Below are 19,667 nucleotides of genomic sequence, written 5' to 3'. Positions count from 1 at the left end.
ATCAGCGAACATCCCCACCTATGACCTTATGATGGAGGGAAAGTCACTGATGAAGCAGCTGAATGTGGTTGGGCCGAGAACACTACCCTGCGGAACTCCTGCAATGATGTCCTGAGGCTGAGATGATTGACCTGCATCCAACAACCACAACCATCTTCCTTTGTGCCAGGTATGACTCCAACCAGTGAAGAGTTTCCCACTGATTCCCACAGAGTTCAGTTTTGCTAGGACACTGAGTCAAATGCTGCCTTGATGTCAAGGGCAGTCACTCTCACCTCACCTTTGGAGTTCATCGCTTTTGTCCATGTTTGGACCAAGGCTGTAATGAGGTCAGGAGCAGAGTGACCCTGGCGGAACCCAAACTGGGCATCAGTGAGCAGATTATTGCTGAGTAAGTGCCGCTTGATAATACTATCGATGACCCCTTCCATACTTTGCAGATGATCGAGAGTAGACAGATGGTGCGGTAATTGGCCGGGTTTAATTTGTCCTGCTTTTTGTGCACAGGACATAATTGGGCAATTTTCAACATTGTCGGTGTTGTAACTTTACTGGAACAGCTTTGCTAGGGGCGTGGCCAGTTCTGGAGTACAAGTCTTCAGTACTATTGCTGGAATGTTGACGGTGTCCACAGCCTTTGTGATGTACAGCGCCTTCAGTCGTTTCTTGATATCACATGGAGTGAATCAAATTGGCTGAAGACTGGCATCTCTGATGCTGGGAACCTCAAGAGGAGGCCGAGATGGATCATCCACTCGGCACTCTGGCTGAAGATGGTTGCAAATGCTTCAGCCTTGTCTTTTGCACTGATGTGCTGGGCTCCCCCATCATTCAGGGTGGGGATATTTGTGGAGCCTCCTCCTCCTGTTAGTTGTTTAATTGTCCACCACCATTCACAACAGGGTTGCAAATAAGCAAGTGAAGTGCATCCCGATAGGGAGATTACATACAGTGCGTACAAGGGAACAGAAAGTGGGCTTGTGTATTTCTCAGTATTTTAGTTTGAAGACTTGAGTATGATGACCACTTAGCATACATGCTAGTCCCCCCAGGCAATGAATGCAAAAACACAGTTTAAGTGCACCTACCACAGCACTTGTGTACCTCTCACAAATGTGAAGGCTTACATATTGCATGTGGGCATTTTAGCAACCTCCAAAGGTTGCAATATGTCAGACAGGAAGTGAATGCTCATTAGAAGCTTGCAGTACATCGTACGCTATATTTAGCCAAACATTTTTTTTTAAATTGGTGTGCAGAGGCCATGCCTGAAAGAGGCCTTTGTGCCTTTACAGATACAAATACAATACAAATAGGCACTGCCAGATTAGTTTGCCCTGAGGCAGTCGCTACCCAACCTCCCTGCCAATTTCCGCTGTTCCCATTCGAACTGGTCACCTCCCCTCCCGATCACCCTCCCTCCCTCGTGCTTCGCCAGTGATCTGCCTACATCAGAGATTTTGGAAATGGTACAAAACTGGCTGTCGAGCACAGAGCAAATGTTTGCCAGTCAAAAGCCCACATTTTCTTTCAGTCATAACAGACAGCGAGAACAATTTTTAAGCAATCGTACCAGTTCGTTTCATGGATATAACAGAGTAAATGTTAAATTAAACTCTACCAGCTGCTTTCAATTCATCCCACAGCTATAAAAAAAATCTCAAGCTGAACAAATATTACCTTAACAACCACACAGCCCACCAGCAAACAGGAGACCAATGCTCCATTGACATAAGAGTTTTCACCAGGAAGCAGCAGCCAAGGAAACAATGCAAAAAGCACTGAATTGACTCTATTTAAACCACAAATTCGAATTCCCCAGCATTAAAGCTAACAGACAGCCAAATACAAATGCACTTAGGTAACTGTGTTTGTGAAAATGTTGCCACAAATGGCAGCAGACTTTGTTGAAAATAAGCTCAATGTTTTATTTCAGTTTGTTGAAACTGCCACAAATTTCTATGTTTCTCTTGCCTCAGAGAAGGATTTGGAAAAGTTTCATTTGATCTCCTTGCTAAAGTATCTTCTAATAAAATTCAAATCACAAAGAATTAAAGCCAGCATTAATAATCAGTCTCTATGAGCAAGAACTTCATCCTTGTTTGCACATTTTGTGGGAAATGAGGACTGGGTCAATAAGAATCAATTTCAGAGCTCCTGTTCCGAGCTGCATCTGCATTTACTGTATTGGTAAAGGTGGCTTTATAGGAAGCTCTGGCGACCACTTGCCACAATTGAGACTCGGGCTTCCAACTTCTGTTGGCATTCCTGGTAAATTCTGCACCTGAATATAGGCCTAAACAAATGTTTAGCCCCAGAAACTTTCTAGCTGGTCACCAAGACACTGCTCACAAACATCAGTTGCCTACTCCAAAACTAAAATCAGATAGCATGTTCTCAACTAGAGATCACTTGATAACTGAAACTTGAGGAAGTACAAACCACAACACCAGCACTGAATATAAAAAGGGGAAATGTTTCTACCTGAATATGGTGTTGCTTCTGAGGACATTTCACAGCTCAGTGTTGCATTCTGCCATCAGCTTCTTAACAAGTTCCTGCTTGTATGCAGGTTCTGTGACATCACTGCACTCATTTTAAAGGCAATAGTAGTCAATCACTGAGCTATTCATCTACGTAAGCCCCAGTGCACTGTACATACCAAATCACACATAAATGCATTTAACAAACTAAATGAGGCATGTGTTAATCATTTTCCAACTCTGCCATATTTGTTAACACATTTTGAAGGGGAAATTGAAAGTTTTATCAAATGGTGATTTAATCTTTAGCACTCCTTTTCAGGCATTGGGAATGCAGATTTTATGCTTACAAATGCATGATGCATAATGCTTAACACACACAACTGCTACTGTACGCAGTCACTGCTGGTGAAGAGGCTATTAACTTCTTTGGCCTCCTTGTCTCGAGAGACAATGGGTAAGCGCTTGGAGGTGGTCAGTGGTGTGTGCAGCAGCGCCTGGAGTGGCTATAAAGGCCAATTCTAGAGTGACAGACTCTTCCACAGGTGCTGCAGAAAAATTTGTTTGTCGGGGCTGTTACACAGTTGGCTCTCTCCTTGCGCCTCTGTCTTTTTTCCTGCCAACTGCTAAGTCTCTTCGACTCGCCACACTTTAGCCCCACCTTTATGGCTGCCCGCCAGCTATAGAGGCTATTAACACAGCAATAATATCACATAGGTGGAAGGAACATTATCCACCATGGTTTTGAACTCCTAAGTAAACAATCAAAGGACTTCTTCTGGGTACCTGTGAGAGATCCAGGCCCAACCACGAGTGCATTTGTGGGAAAAAGGTTTGGGCAGAGGGCTTCACCTTATGCTGATCACTGAGGAATCATCGTAGAATCATGCAGCACACAAGAAGTATATTAATCAATTTCCTTTTGAGAGTTCTTATTGCATCTGCTTCCATCACCCTTTTAAGTAATGCATTCCAGATCATCATAACCTTCTGCTCAAAAAGATTCTCCGCAGCTCACTCTCCTGACACGCAGGTTTTTTTTGTCAATTCCTTTAAATGTGTGTCTTCTGGTTACTGATCCCTCTGACAGTGGAAACAATTTCTCCCCATCTACTTTATCAAAAACCTTAATAATTTTGAACATCTGTATCAAATCACCCCTTAACCTTTTCTGCTCTAAGGAGAATACAAGGTTCTCTGGTCTCTCCAAATAACTGAAACCTCTTATCCCTGGTAGCATTCTGGTAAACCTCTGCATCCTCGCCAAGGCCTTGGCATCCATCCTTAAGTGTGGTACGCAGAATTGGACACAATACTTCAGCTGAGGCCTAACCAATCATTTAAAAAGGTTTAGCACAACTTCCTTGTTTTGTTTTGTACTCCATGCCTTTGTTTATAAAGCTAAGGAACTGGTAAGCCTGATCACCCTGTTCTGCCATCTTCAAAGATCTGTGTAGAAGGGAGTCAAACTTCTGATTAAAAAAGGCACTTTTACAGAATACGCTGGTAGACAGCCATGCTCTGGGAATTGAGGTCCGTATTATTGGATGAAGAGGCCTGAGGCTTACGCCACTCTTGGATTTCAAAACCTTGATGGGCTCAGTGCCACTCGCGCAGGCAGGCAACACCTAATGCTGTGATATTTGACCCATATGATCAAATACTTTTTAGAAAATGGTGGCAAAGTACAGGCGCCTAATAGTCCTTCGCTGACTGCTCGAGACTGACATTCTGAACCCCCTGCCCCCAACCCACAAACTCATGATGTCATGCACTACATGCTTGGAGTTCCAGGGCAAGATTTAAATGAACAGACCTTGCATTATTGAGCAAGGTGAGTACATTTCAATGCAGGTCATGACAAGCTGGGATTGCATCATTTGCCCCTTATGATCCAGTCTCCCTCCATCAGCTATGTGAAAATGTGGGTCTGTGATCCTGCTGTTGGAACTAAAAGGGACTAGTTTTAGCAATGGAAGTTGCCAAAACCTGCTTATCCAATCACACGCAGAAAAGCATTGCAATGACACAGGTATTTGAAGCTTGGTGAAGTACTTAATGAAAAAGTAAAGGCATCTAAAATATTTCAAATCAAATGCTGGTACCAATTTACTTACAACAAAAGACAATCCAAAACTCAGCTGAAGAGCTAGTTCTTTTCTGGAGGCTACAGTCAATCATTGTATTGAGCCAGTGCAAATGAGCGTCACTGACTATTGATCTGACTTAACCTGGCTCAATATTGTTGATGTCTGTAGACTCCAGAAAAGAGCTGCCTGATTATGGCATCTTCTGTTGCATCCCATTCATTGCCTCACTGGCTGTTGGTTCCTGCCAATCTGGTGTTGTTTCCACCTTTAACTGGTAAATTAAATGCTTGGTGTCAGAGCCAGGCATTTTTTTTTTATTCCTACTTGCCTGACCGTTAGGGCTGCCACCTGTTCAATTTTGGTTTGAATCTTCTGACTTTGACTGCTGTATCCAGAAATTTCTAAAATGAAAACAGGAAAGCAATTTTTCCATTTGCTTCTATGTCTGTGAATTTAAGGTCAGTAGGATTTTAATTAACTTTCATTATCAGTAAAGCGATAATTAGTATTCAAGCCCCATCCTTTTCTCACCACTATTTAATTTTGGTCATGGCAAAAGTGGCCGGTACTTACTGCCAGTATTGACCAAAAGTAAAAGCAGGCACGGATATGGGTAACAACCGATGACAATATGGGATAACTCCTAACAACGTCCCTTAATCATTACTCTCTGGAGTCAAAGTCAACCGAACAGATCATCACACACAGTGTGGTGACTGAACCTCTGAGTAATATCTTTAACATTTCTTGCATCCAAGCTACATTTATTGCTATCTTTTACTTCATGATCTTTTCTCTCTTCATTGGTTAATTTTGTTTTCTTTGCAGATTCCCGTGCTCAGGAAAAGATTGTTTTTAGATGATATGATAGAACAATATTAGTACAATGCAATTTCCTCATGAAATCTCGGGACATTCGGAACATATTTGTCAACTCAGAAGGTTCTTCAAAGGTTTTTATAAATAATAGGTTAAAAGTTCTCAAGGGTTTTGAAATCCAAGAAGGCATTAAGAGTGGAAGGTGAAAGGTTAAGTGTTTAAATCAAACAGAAGCAAAATGCAGCATTACTCTTAATTAATAATGAAGGTCTGGGCACAGATATTAAGATAATAGTATAACAACACAGCAGACTAGTATATGTGCAAGGTTAGTTAAGCTAGGGCAAGAACAAGACCACCAAAAAGAGAAGAAATCAACCACAAATGAGGACTTGCTTCAAGTGTTCCTGAGCATGCCGGGGAAGGCAGAATTGCCCAATGGCACAACAGCTAATCTACGACAAAGGGACATGATTGTGTATCTTATGCTCAAATCACAAATATCAATACTAGAATTAACCAGTGATTTATGAATACAAAGTACAAACTAAACCTTGCTCAATCAATCTTGAGCAATGAACCCAGCCAATGATGAGCTTGGTAATATACTTGAATTACTATTGTGCCTCTGATTATGTGGACTCTGAGTCATAGTAAATATCAAATTATTTTATGTAATCTTCAGATCTTACTCTTGTAATGGTAATCTTATCATAGATGTTAAATAATGAAGCATTGTGAATGTATCTCTGCATCCACTTTTATCATTTGTGATTGGCAAGTAAGAGCAATTATAAATCGCCCAGTGTTGTACTGTGGTCCTGTTGTGATTAATTTGGCTAGGTTACCCATCAATAGGGATATGTGGGACACTCCGAAGTAGAGCTAAGTTAGGTATCTTAAAAATCTTAGACATAAATGGTAGCTCGCAAACCAATCTTCTAGGTGTATCTGTTAGGAAAAAGTATAACGATTTGCTGGATAATCTTTATATAATAATTACACATTGGAATGCCAAATACAAGGATCATCCTGGAATGCAAAGACAACCCCGGCTATTATTCTCTGCTGCAAACCGTTTTCTTAAACCCCTCTCCTCTTTCACCTCCGTTGTCACTTCCAACAATAAGTGTGAACAGCTCATGGACTTCTCTGTCACCAGGATTGAGACCATCCGATCAGCTGCCACTGCCATGTTCCTCCCTTCCAATAGCCCACTGGGCCAAACTTCCTTGAAGGCTCCCCACTGCCTGAACCCTGAACTTGTGTTTTTCTCTAATATCTCTCCTATCTCGAGCTCAGCTTGCCCACGAGAGCCACCTCCTGCTCTCTCGACCCACCTCCTGCTCTCTCGACCCTATTCCCAACAAACTACTGACCACCCAACTTCCCTTCCTGGTCCCTATGTCAGCTGATATTGTTAAAGGTTCTCTCTGCACAGATACTGCACCCCTCTCTTTCAAATCTACTGTCGTCACCCTTGTCCTCAAAGAAAACAACCCTTAACCCCTCTGTCCTTGCAAAATACTTGCCATCTCCAAACTCTCTTTTCTCTCTAAAGTCCTTGAATATGTTGTCGCCTCCCAAATTCGTGCCAACCTTTCCTGGAACTCCATGTTTGAATCCCTCCAATCAGGTTTCCGCCCCTGTCACAGTACAGAAATGGTTCTTTTAAAAGTCACATATGACATCCTATGTGACTGTCACAAAGACAATCTGTTCCACCTTGTTCTTCTCGATCTGCCTTTGACACTCACTCTCCAAAGCCTCTTCACTGTCATCCAGCTGGGTGGGACTGCTCTCACCTGGTTCCATTCTTATCTACTTAATCACAGCCAGAAAATTACCTGCATATAAACAGAGAAAATAGGAGCAGGAGTAGGCCATTCGGCCCTTCGAGCCTGCTCTGCCATTCACTATGATCATGGCTGATCGTCCAACTCAGTAACTGGCACCTCTTCCCATTCCCTCAGTTACCTCTGGTGTCCTTCAAGGATCTATCTTTGACCCTCTCCTATTTTTCCATCTACATGCTTCCCCTCCGCAAGATCACCTGAAAGCATTGGAGGGAAATTTTATCCTGGCGGTGGGGGTCTTGATGTCGGAGAAACCGACACCGAGTTCCCCATGTCGCCTCTTTTCAGGAAAACCCACCAAATTTAGTGCCAATCAAGCACTTAAGTGGACAACAGCGGACCTTCCAGAGGATCTAGGACCCCGTCGCTGGAAGTCCTGCCCTTCGAGAGCTGCCTGCCAATCAGAGGGCGGTGGCTGCTGATAGAGGTGACCATCCTGGAGGCCCGAGGAACATTGCTGCAGCCAGACCTCAGGTATGTCAGGGTGCGAGGGGTTTCATGGGGTGGGGTTCGGGGGATTGAGAGGGGGCGGGCGGGAAGGGGGAGTCGGCAGCAAGGACAGAGGGGAGGCCCTCAGTGGGCCCCCACTTCTCGATGCCAGGCCCCTTGTTTAGGCATTAAGTGCGTTTGAACAACAGGGTCCCTCCACACGCTACCCCGCTGGAGCCGGGACGCAGCCCGCACAGTTTTCCATAGCGTGCTTCACATGCGGCGATAGGGCCGCCCGTCGCAAAGCTAATTGCGGCTGCGGTGGGAAGAGCCCTCAATTGGGGGATAATTACCCTATTAAGGGTCTCAATTGACAGCAGGCGGGAAGACCGCTCACAGGCCTTCCCATCCCAAACTAAATTTTTGGCGCAGGAGGGATGATGGCGGGAACGACTCCCCCCCCCCCCACCGTCACCATCCTACCCAATTTTATGCTCTCCCCGCCTCCAACCCAGCGTGTGGAGAGCATAAAATTCCCCCCATAATATTAGTTTCTAAACTGCTTGTCTGACATCCAGTACCAGATGAGCAGAAGTTTTCTCCAATTAAACACTGGGAAGACTGAAGCCATTATCTTCAGTCCCCACCACAAACATCACTCCTTAATAATCAACTCAATTCCTCTCCTTGGCAACTGGCTGAGGCTGAACTAGACGGTTCACAACTTTGGCGTCATATTTGATCCTGAGATGAGCTTTGGACCACATATCCACGCAATCACTAAGGCTGCCTATTTCCACCTCCAAAACATCACCAGAGTCTGTCCCTGTCGCAACTCATCTGCTGCTGAAACCCTAACCCATGCCTGTGTTACCTCTACACTTGACAATTCTAATGTACTCCTGGCTGGCTTCCCACATTCTACCCTCTGTAAACCTGAGGTCATCCAAACTCTGCTGCCAGCATCCCAACTCACACCAAGCCCCGTTCATCCATACCCCTGTGCTAGCTGACCTACATTGGGCCCCAGTTAAGCAACACCTCAATTCTCAAATTTTCATCCTCATTTTGAAATCCCTCCATATCTCTGTAATCTCCTCCAGCCCCGCAACGCTCAGATATCTGCACTCCTCTAATCCCGGCCTCCTGAGCATCCCCTATTTTAATCGTTCCACCATTGGTGGCCATGCCTTCAGATCCTAGGCCCCAAGCTATGGAATTTCCTCCCTAAACCTCGCCACCTCGCTTTCCTCCTTTAAGGCAAGCCTTAAAACCTGCCTGTTTGACCAAGATTTTGATTACCTGCCCTCATATCACATTATGTGACTCAGTGTCATATTTTGTTTTATAATGTCCCTGTGAAGCACCTTGGGATGCTTTATTATGCTAAAGGTGCTACATAAATACAAATTGTTGTTATACAAAGTTTTTAAACAAATCAGGCTGAATTTTATTAGCATGTCGCACATTGCGGCGCCATGCTTTGAAGTCAGCGGCCTTCACATGTAGAAGTACCGCCGCTGAGCCCTGCGATATTTCATGTGGGGGCTCATTTAAATGGAGGGGGCGGAGTGGCCGCCCCCGAGGAAGTACAGGGAGCGCCCATTCCGTCCCAGCTTCAAGCTCTTAGCAAAAATTTTAATTTTTAAAGGTTCATTTGCTTATACAAAATAACTAGAAGCTGGAGGCCCTTTGCCATTCCCCCCACAATGGTTTTTTTTATTGTCCTATATTCAGAAAATTGATTTTATTCCCAACCCAAACTTTGCCCACCAACTTCCTCACATTTTCCCTTCAACCCCTTCCCACCATCCCCACAGCCAATAAAAAGTGTTTTCCCCACGCCCCCCACCTCCTGTCCTGATAATTTCACTCCTCCCCCCCTCTCCAACTCGGAGTTCCCGAAGGCTCAAGAGGTGCGGCTGGCAGCCGTAAAATAGCCTTGGGACGGCCGCTGGGACCAGGTAAGTTTATTTTCATTTTGTTTTAATTAATTTAAACATGTAAATGAAGGCCCCACTGGTCGCACAGAAGCCTTGCCGCCGCCGGTAAAATGCGGCTGGGCCTTCTCAGCGTTGGGGGTCGTGGCGGGCTGCTCCCGCAAGTATTTTACGGGACCCCCCCTCCACGACCCCCGGCATCGAGGGGCTCATAAAATTCAGCCAATTATGTGGAATTTAATGTTCATCTATCCAACAAACCAGTATCTCCGAAGGTCAATAATGTAACCAGACAAATCAATGTTTATGCGCAGTAGCCTCAAGTCTGGGGAAGATCTTGACACACCGGTATAATGTTTGGATCAGGCTGATACAGATTGTTCACTTTGATCAGGCAAGCCACATGCAGTATAAGTAGTAAAAACAGAAAATGCTGGAAATACTCAGGAGGCCAGGCAACATCTGTGGAGAAAAACAGTTAACGTTTCAGGCAGATGACTTCATCAAAAGAATTCTTACGAAAGATCACTGACCTGAAACATTAACTACTTCTCCCTCCACAGTTATCATCTGACCTGCTGCATATTTCCACCATTTTCTGTTTTTATTTCAGATTTCCAGCATCTGCAGTATTTTGCTTTTACATCCAGCATGAGTCCACTGTAATCACTATTCAAAAGCATGCCTTCAGTTTGCCAGTCAATAGAGTAGCTCTTAAAAAGCCTTAATGCTAATCCTGATCAGTCACTTATTTGAATACATCAGTTCAACAATTCATTATCACATGAAAACAATGCACCCGATACAAATGTAAACAAGTTCTCAAAAATGAACACAATTTAAGAATGAAGAGAGTGAATTGTTCAAAAAGTAAAATGTTTTCTTCAGGGACGAACAAGTTACAGAGAGTGCCTTGAATTTAGAACCAAAACATTCCAAGCCAAATACAGTGCTTAGTCTGTGCCAAGATACTAATCTCAGTTGAGGTGGCAATAAAAACACATCGGCTCAGAGTCCCTAAACTAGGGAGGAGAGAAAAAAAGAAAATTGGCAAGATTAACACTCCAAATCATTACTCAGTGAACTCTGCTGGAAAGTGTGCATGCATAGCTGCCACATGCAGGCAAACATGTTTATGATACCATCTGTGATAACTTGCTTCAAAAGAACCTCTGCATATACAACAACCAGTTGCAATGGCAATCAAGCCCTGAGAGTTGAAGAACTCCATTGGAGGCCTGTTCAAAAAACTTTTATTTGTTAATCTGGAGTCACGAAAAAGATCCAAGAACTGATTGCAAAGATCAGTACAGGTGAAAGAGGCCATTTGGCCAATCTTGCTCATCCTTTCACAGAAACTTAATCCATCGCAGCCTTTAACCACCTCTCGAATGGTTCAAGAAATATCCTGAAGTTAAGTACAGATAAGGATTTCAATCCTAATACAGTTTTTTGATTATGATCGTATCTACACATGATGCAACTACAGCTGTAAATAAAATTTAACAACATAAGGGAGAACAGAAAAAAGTAAACCAAGGAGAATTACGAAAAGATTCTTTAAACTAGCTTTTATTATCTTGCATTTTTCTTTGCTGCATTCTATTGCAATGCCAACAAACTTTACAGTTATGGTTTTTATAAGATCAATGCGCAGCTTTACCCATTTTAATTTCCTTTATTTAATTCTCCGCCTTTTATCTTGTTTTCGATAATGTATTCTTGAATTCGTCTCTTAACTTGCTTCCTTTTCTGACTCCTCCCTTTACTTTACTTTGTATTATCCCTACCATCATGTTTATCTCAACAATTAGTCAATTGAACACAGCTTTTAATTTCTAGTGCCAGTCTTAAATTTCAGTCATTTCCAGAATAAACATTTAACACTGATTTGGAGTGCATTCCGTAATGCAGTAAGTTTCCCCTGAATTTGTCTAAATCTGAAACTAGACTCTGAAAGGTTATTCCTTCATAGTGTCACAAAGATCAGTCAGTTTGTGACTGGGGAGAAAAATCATATCTGTGAGGAAGATACTAGGTTTACCTTGTCATTATAAATGTGGTATAAGTTGGGCAACCAAGGGTTGGGGGCAGATCAAATGGCTGCAGCCACATCTGTATGAAATGGCAGAGACTATCTGTGTATGCAGTAAAACTTTGCTTGTAATCTGCTCCACACAGATACATCCTCCCACCACTGGTCTGAATCAGTCCTTCCTTGCTTATTGGGAACAGTAGGTTAGCTACACATGGTCCTGGCCATCTGTTTTCAGTATAAAGTAATTAGGGTAGATCTCGACTTTATTCAGTAGCGTAAAGCAGGTGATAGCGAGTCAGCAGCCTATTTTATATTTCTGCCTCCAATGGAAATAAAAAGTGGGAGAGATGTAAAACGTGCTGCCGACTTGCTATCATGCATTTTATACAATTGCACTCAGTCAAGATCAATGTATATTACATTTAGGTTCATAAAAAACTATTATTCCAGCAAAACAGCACTTTTATTATTTCTTTCAATTCATATAGTTTTTGACCTTATAGGCAAATATAGCCACAATTTGGTAAAAGATGGATTAAACAGTTGGGAGCTCTGAAATGGAAACAGTCTCGTACAAAAGGAAACAGTTAACTACGACAAAACTAACAAGTGAGATTGCAAACTACAACAGCAAAACGAAACACATCAAAATTAGACACAGCACCATGAACATCAAGATCTGCAATTGGCTAACAACTTATAAGAAAAATTCCATTAGCACACTAATTTGTGGCTCAGTTTTTTGCTTCACCTTTACCTAAGTGGATAGCTGAAGGGCATCTTCAACTTTCATTTGAGAATAGGTGGCTTGAATTAAGATTATAATGATGCTGTGAAGTGACAATGATGGTGTGTGATATCATAATGGTCTCCAGCACATTGCCAGGGAGACAACAGGAATCATCCAGTGTTGCAGGCACAAATTTTTAAAATCCTTTCAATGTGATCTTTTCTTTATTATAAATCACTGAATAGTAAGAATGGCCAGTGCTTGGATTTGGCAATGCAATAACATGCTGCTCCAATTTCCAGTCAATAAAGCTGCAGAGATAGTTAGAATGTGGAATTCTCTGCCATAAACGTTTAAAGTACAGTCTTTTAAAAGGGAATTAGGTAGTTGTTTTAAGATGAAAGGAATATTTAGGATATGACAGACTGCAATAGAGTGGGATTAAACTAGACAGCTCGTGCAGAAAAGCACCAGCATAGATTTAGTGAGTCGAGTAGCTCCACGACTCCAACTCTTCCAGACTTGAGGTATCCTCCTTGACCCAGACACAAGCCTCTCTCAATGAACAGCAGAAACTAGCTGATGTGAGCTGCCCAATGACAAGTGTCCCCAATTTAACGTAGTATATATAATGCTCATATCACATTTACCATTAAAATATGTAATAACTGTACCAATACAAGACTGGGCAGTAAAATGTCACTTCTACAAGTGAATACCATCACCACTGCACACTAGTACAATACTGGGCAGCAGAATATCACCGAGCATACAGTTCAGGAAAATCTCAGATCCAATCCTTTATCTGTACTGGGTGAGATGATCTCAGGTGGGGGTTGAATTAGAAGAGCTCCAATCAGCCTCAGAAACTTTGGGTTTGGTAGGGGAAAGTCAGCTAGGGCTAACATTCCTGACTATCATCCAGCCAATATCTGGATGTCAGAAGAGGATGACGAAGCTCAATGCTGATGTTCCCCCACAGTTTAAAAACCTGTTGATGCTCACAGTCTAGGCACATAAATGAAGCCAATGTGCCCAGTTGCAAAGGGACTATACCAAAAAACACAGGAAACCCTTCGAAAGAGGAAGGGACAAAATTGCCAGAAACATGAGGAAGAATGAAAGGACATTACCATCTATTTTTCTGGCCATCTTCTTTCCTTTGTGACTGGATGAGGTCGGAGTACCATTTGCATATCCCTTCCCCAGGGATGTGTGCAACTGGGAATCTTTCTTTTGTCTGTACTTTGATAGCCATTGAAATTGGGGTGGAAATCCTCCAGTGACAGGTTGTTTAAGTAATTCTGTAACAATAAACATATATGTAAAGGAACGGACACCTTGCATTTGCTTTCCAGTCTCCATTGTTAGGCATTTTGCTTTGCAAAACTGAAAAATTTGCAATTGGTTTTTAAACATTTTATACATCCACCCCAGCATGGCTCCGGCAGCACATAGTGATAACATGGTGGTTATGTTATTGGATTAGTAATCCAGAGTCCTGGATTAATGATCTGGAAACAAGAGTTCAAATCCCACCATGGCAGCTGGGGAATTTAAATTCAGTTAGTTAAATAAGTCTGGAATAAGAAACTAATATCAGAAACGGTGACCAAATTGCTAGACTGTTGTCAAAACACAATTGGTTCACTAATGTCCTTCAGGGAAGGAAATCTGTCATCCTTACCTAGTCTAGCCCATATGTGGCTCCAGACCACAGTAATATGGTTGAGACTTAACAGCACTCAGAAATAGCTGAGCAAGCCACTCTGTTATATTCAAGAAGGCTGCTCACCACCACCTTCTCAAGGGCTATGAGGGATGGGCTTTCATTTGGCATCTGGTAATTCCTCAAACGAAAAATTTAAATTTGGAAAATCAGAACAATGAAAGTTTGTTAACTTTCTAATACCTTCGCAAATGGCCATTCCATGGATAAATGTGGCCATTAGTTGCTTCTTGTGCCCGATGTCGAAGCACTACAGTGGCAGAAAATGACAAAGGACAACGTGAGAGTCATTGATGACTAGTCCTGCACTCCAGACTGAGGTGCCAATTGAAAATGAACACACGATTTTCGAGTCATAGTTATACAGCACAGAAACAGGCCCTTCGGCACATTGAATCTGTGTCGGCCATCAAGCACCGATCTATTCTAATCCCAGTTTCTGGCACTTGGCCCATAGCCTTGTATGCTATGGCATTTCAAGTGCTCATCTAACTACTTCTTAAATGTTGAGGGTTCCTGCCTCTTCCACCCCTTCAGGCAGTGTATTCCAGATTCCAACCACCCTCTATGTGAAAAATCTTTTCCTCAAATCCCCTCTAAACCTCCTGCCCCTTACCTTAAATCTATGCCCCCTGGTTATTGACCCCTCCGCTAAAGGAAAAAGTTTTTTCCTATCTATCCTATCAATGCCCCTCATAATTTTGTACACCTCAATCAGCTCCCCCCTCAGCCTTCTCTGCTCTAAGGAGAATTTCTTTCTTTTTTTTCTTTTGGGCCTCCTTATCTCGAGAGACAATGGATATGCGCCTGGAGGTGGTCAGTGGTTTGTGAAGCAGCGCCTGGAGTGGCTATAAAGGCCAATTCTGGAGTGACAGGCTCTTCCACAGGTGCTGCAGAGAAATTTGTTTGTCGGGGCTGTTGCACAGTTGGCTCTCCCCTTGCGCCTCTGTCTTTTTTCCTGCCAACTACTAAGTCTCTTCGACTCGCCACAATTTAGCCCTGTCTTTATGGCTGCCCGCCAGCTCTGGCGAATGCTGGCAACTGACTCCCACGACTTGTGATCAATGTCACACGATTTCATGTCGCGTTTGCAGACGTCTTTATAGCGGAGACATGGACGGCTGGTGGGTCTGATACCAGTGGCGAGCTCGCTGTACAATGTGTCTTTGGGGATCCTGCCATCTTCCATGCGGCTCACATGGCCAAGCCATCTCAAGCGCCGCTGACTCAGTAGTGTGTATAAGCTGGGGGCGTTGGCCGCTTCAAGGACTTCTGTGTTGGAGATATAGTCCTGCCACCTGATGCCAAGTATTCTCCGAAGGCAGCGAAGATGGAATGAATTGAGACGTCGCTCTTGGCTGGCATACGTTGTCCAGGCCTCGCTGCCGTAGAGCAAGGTACTGAGGACACAGGCCTGATACACTCGGACTTTTGTGTTCCGTGTCAGTGCGCCATTTTCCCACACTCTCTTGGCCAGTCTGGACATAGCAGTGGAAGCCTTACCCATGCGCTTGTTGATTTCTGCATCTAGAGACATGTTACTGGTGATAGTTGAGCCTAGGTAGGTGAACTCTTGAACCACTTCCAGAGCGTGGTCGCCAATATTGATGGATGGAGCATTTCTGACGTCCTGCCCCATGATGTTCGTTTTCTTGAGGCTGATGGTTAGGCCAAATTCATTGCAGGCAGCCGCAAACCTGTCGATGAGACTCTGCAGGCACTCTTCAGTGTGAGATGTTAAAGCAGCATCGTCAGCAAAGAGGAGTTCTCTGATGAGGACTTTCCGTACTTTGGACTTCGCTCTTAGACGGGCAAGGTTGAACAACCTGCCCCCTGATCTTGTGTGGAGGAAAATTCCTTTTTTAAGGAGAATAGCCCTAGCCTATCCAGCCTCTCTTCATAGCTGAAATGCTCCAGCCCAGGCAACATCCTGGTGAATCGCCTCTGCACCCTCTCCAGTGCAATCACATCCTTCCAAGTGCAGTGACCAGAACTGTACACAGTACTGCAGCTGTGGCCGAACTAGCGTTTTATACAGCACCACCATAACCTCCCAGCTCTTATATTCCATGCCTCGGCAAATAAAGGCAAGTAACCCATATGCCTTCCTAACCACCTTATCTACCTGTGCAGCTGCCTTCAGTGACCTATGGACAAGTACACCAAGGTCCCTCTGACCCTCTCACCAGAGTCCTGGTGAATCGCATAACTAGGGCTGTAAACTAAATAGTAGGCGGGAGGGTTCAGTTGCATGGAAAAACAGGAAGTTAAAGGAGAAGGTAGGAGTGCAGGTTAGTGGTGAGGCTGATTGTTACCAAACTGCAAGAAGTATACTGGTTAAACCAAAAGAGAGAAATAATAAACAGGCGAATAAAGCATCAGTACTGAGGGACAGGTTAGGGGGTAGAGCCCAAATAAGAGTTCTATATACAAATGCACGGAGTGTAAGGAATAAACTGAATGAGCAGCAGGCTCAAATTCAAATGGAGGATTATGACACCATTGCGGAGACGTGGCTGCAGGATGGTCGGGACCGGGAACTAATATACCTGGTTATAAAGTTTACAGGAGGGACAGGGAAAATAGAAGAGAGGGTGGAGTAGCCGTACTGATTAGAAATAGTATCACCTCATTAGTGAGGGAGGATATCATGAGGGGAAAGCATCCAGTGGAGATGTTATGGGTGGAATTGAGGAACAGAAAAGGATCTAAAACTGTAATAGGTTGTGCATAGACCCCCTGGTAGCAGTTCTGAGGTGTTAGATTGGATAAATGCACAAATTAGTCAAGTGTGTAACAAAGGCAGAGTAGTATTAATGGGGGATTTTAATTTACACATAGATTGGGAGAGGTAGATTAGCACCTGTCAGAAAGGTAGTGAATTTCTGGAATAGGTCTGGGATGTTTCCTACAGCAATATGTCCCAGATGGAACAAGGGGACAGGCAAAATCAGATTTAGTTATGAGTAATGAGCCAAATTTAATTAGTAGACTAACTGTGCGTGAAAATATTGTTTTATTCATTCAGGGATGTGGGCGTCGCTGGCTAGGCCAGCATTTATTGCCCATCCCTAGTTGCCCTTGAGAAGGTGGTGGTGAGCTGCCTTCTTGAACCGCTGCAGTCCATTTGGGGTAGGTATACCCACAGTGCTGTTAGGAAGGGAGTTCCAGGATTTTGACACAGTGACAGTGAAGGAACGGCGATATAGTTCCAAGTCAGGATGGTGTGTGACTTGGAGGGGAACTTGCAGGTGGTGGTGTTCCAATGCATTTGCTGCCCTTGTCCTTCTAGTTGGTAGAGGTCGTGGGTTTGGAAGGTGCTGTTTAAGGAGCCTTGGTGCATTGCTGCAGTGCATCTTGTAGATGCTACACACTGCTGCCACTGTGCGTCGGTGGTGGAGGGAGTGAATGTTTGTAGATGGGGTGCCAATCAAGCGGGCTGCTTTGTCCTGGATGGTGTCGAGCTTCTTGAGTGTTGTTGGAGCTGCACCCATCTAGGCAAGTGGAGAGTATTTCATCACACTCCTGACTTGTGCCTTGTAGATGGTGGACAGGCTTTGGGGAGTCAGGAGGTGAGTTACTCGCCTCAGGATTCCTAGCCTCTGACCTGCTCTTGTAGCCACAGTACTTATATGGCTATTCCAGTTCAGTTTCTGGTCAATGGTGGCCCCTAGGATGTTGATAGTGGGGGATTCAGCGAGGTCATGCAGTTGAATGTCAAGGGGAGATGGTTAGGTTCTCTCTCGTTGGAGATGGTCATTGCCTGGCACTTGTGTGGTACGAATGTTACTTGCCACTTATCAGCCGAAGCCTGGATACTGTCCAGGTCTTGCTGCATTTCTACACGGATTGCTTCAGTATCTGAGCAGTCACGAATGATGCTGAACATTGTGCAATCAACAGCGAACATCCCCACTTCTGACCTTATGATTGAAGGTAGGTCATTGATGAAGCAGCTGAAGATGGTTGGGCCCAGGACACTACCCTGGGGAACTCCTGCAGTGATGTCCTGGAGCTCAGATGATTGACCTCCAACAACCACAACCATCTTCCTTTGCGCTAGATATGACTCCAGCCAGCGGAGGGCTTTCCCCCTGATTCCCATTTTCCTCTGTTTTGCGAGGGCTCCTTAATGCCATACTCGGTCAAATGCTGCCTTGATGCCAAGGGCAGTCACTCTCACCTCACCTCTTGAGTTCAGTTCTTTTGTCCATGCTTGAACCAAGGCTGTAATGAGGTCAGGAGCTGAGTGGCCCTGTCGGAACCCAAACTGAGCGTCACTGAGCAGGTTATTGCTAAGCAAGTGCCACTTGATGGCACTGTTGATGACACCTTCCATCACTTTACTGATGATTGAGAGTAGGCTGATGGGCGGTAATTGGCTGGGTTGGATTTGTCCTGCTTTTTGTGTACAGGACATACCTGGGCAATTTTCCACATTGCAGGGTAGATGCCAGTGTTGTAGCTGTACTGGAACAGCTTGGCTAGGGGCGCGGCAAGTTCTGGAGCACGGGTCTTCAGTACTATTGCCGGAATATTGTCAGGGCCCATAGCTTTTGCAGTATCCAGTGCCTTCAGTCGTTTCTTGATATCACGCGGAGTGAATCGAATTGGCTGAAGTCTGGCATCTGTGATGCTGGGGACTTCAGCAGGAGGCAGAGATGGATCATCAACTCGACACTTCTGGCTGAAGATTGTTGCAAATGCTTCAGCCTTATCTTTCGCACTGATGTGCTGGGCTCCCCCATCATTGAGGATGGGGATATTTGTGGAGCCACCTCCTCCAGTTATTTGTTTAATTGTCCACCACCATTCATGGCTGGATGTGGCAGGATTGCAGAGCTTCGATCTGATCCGTTGGTTATGGGATCGCTTCGCTCTGTCTATCGCATGCTGCTTATGCAGTTTGGCATGCAGATAGCCCTGTGTTGTAGCTTCACCAGGTTGACACCTCATTTTGAGGTATGCCTGGTGCTGCTCCTGGCATGCCCTCCTGCACTCTTCATTGAACCAGGGTTGGTCTCCTGGCTTGATGGTAATGGTAGAGTGGGGGATATGCCGGGCCACGAGGTTACAGATTGTAGTTGAGTACAATTCTGCTGCTGCTGATGGCTCACAGCGCCTCATGGATGCCCAGTTTTGCATTGCTAGATCTGTTCGAAATCTATCCCATTTAGCACGGTGATAGTGCCACACAATACAATGGACAGTATCCTCAATGTGAAGGCGGGACTTTGTTTCCACAAGGACTGTGCGGTGGTCACTCCTACCAATACTGTCATGGACAGAAGGATCTGCGGCAGGCAGATTGGTGAGGACGAGGTCAAGTATGTTTTTCCCTCGTGTTGGTTCCCTCACCACCTGCTGCAGACCCAGTCTAGCAGCTATGTCCTTTAGGACTCGGCCAGCTCAGTCAGTAGTGGTGCTACCGAGTCACTCTTGGTCATGAACATTGAAGTCTCCCACCCAGAGTACATTTTGTGCCCTTGCCACCCTCAGTGCTTCCTCCAAGTGGTGTTCAACATAGAGGAGTACTGAGTCATCAACTGAGGG

General features: G+C 44.4%; 1 protein-coding gene across 4 annotated transcripts in view; it reads right to left on the bottom strand.

Annotated features, from left to right (window-relative positions):
* Nucleotides 1-19,667, bottom strand: part of inpp5b (inositol polyphosphate-5-phosphatase B) — a 192,365-nt gene that overhangs the window by 127,214 nt on the left and 45,484 nt on the right. For 3 of the 4 annotated variants that reach the window (XM_068011145.1, XM_068011146.1, XM_068011147.1), the window contains one exon: nt 13,519-13,689. In XM_068011145.1, coding sequence (XP_067867246.1) covers nt 13,519-13,689 — 171 coding nt within the window. Of the gene's footprint in view, nt 1-2,484; nt 2,566-13,518; nt 13,690-19,667 lie in introns of those variants that run through there. The other variant, XM_068011149.1, reaches the window with a different exon arrangement.

Source organism: Heterodontus francisci, chromosome 31 (genome assembly GCF_036365525.1).
Source record: "Heterodontus francisci isolate sHetFra1 chromosome 31, sHetFra1.hap1, whole genome shotgun sequence".
In the NCBI taxonomy this organism is placed as follows: Eukaryota; Metazoa; Chordata; class Chondrichthyes; order Heterodontiformes; family Heterodontidae; genus Heterodontus; species Heterodontus francisci.
This window is presented reverse-complemented; position numbering and strand designations above follow the sequence as displayed.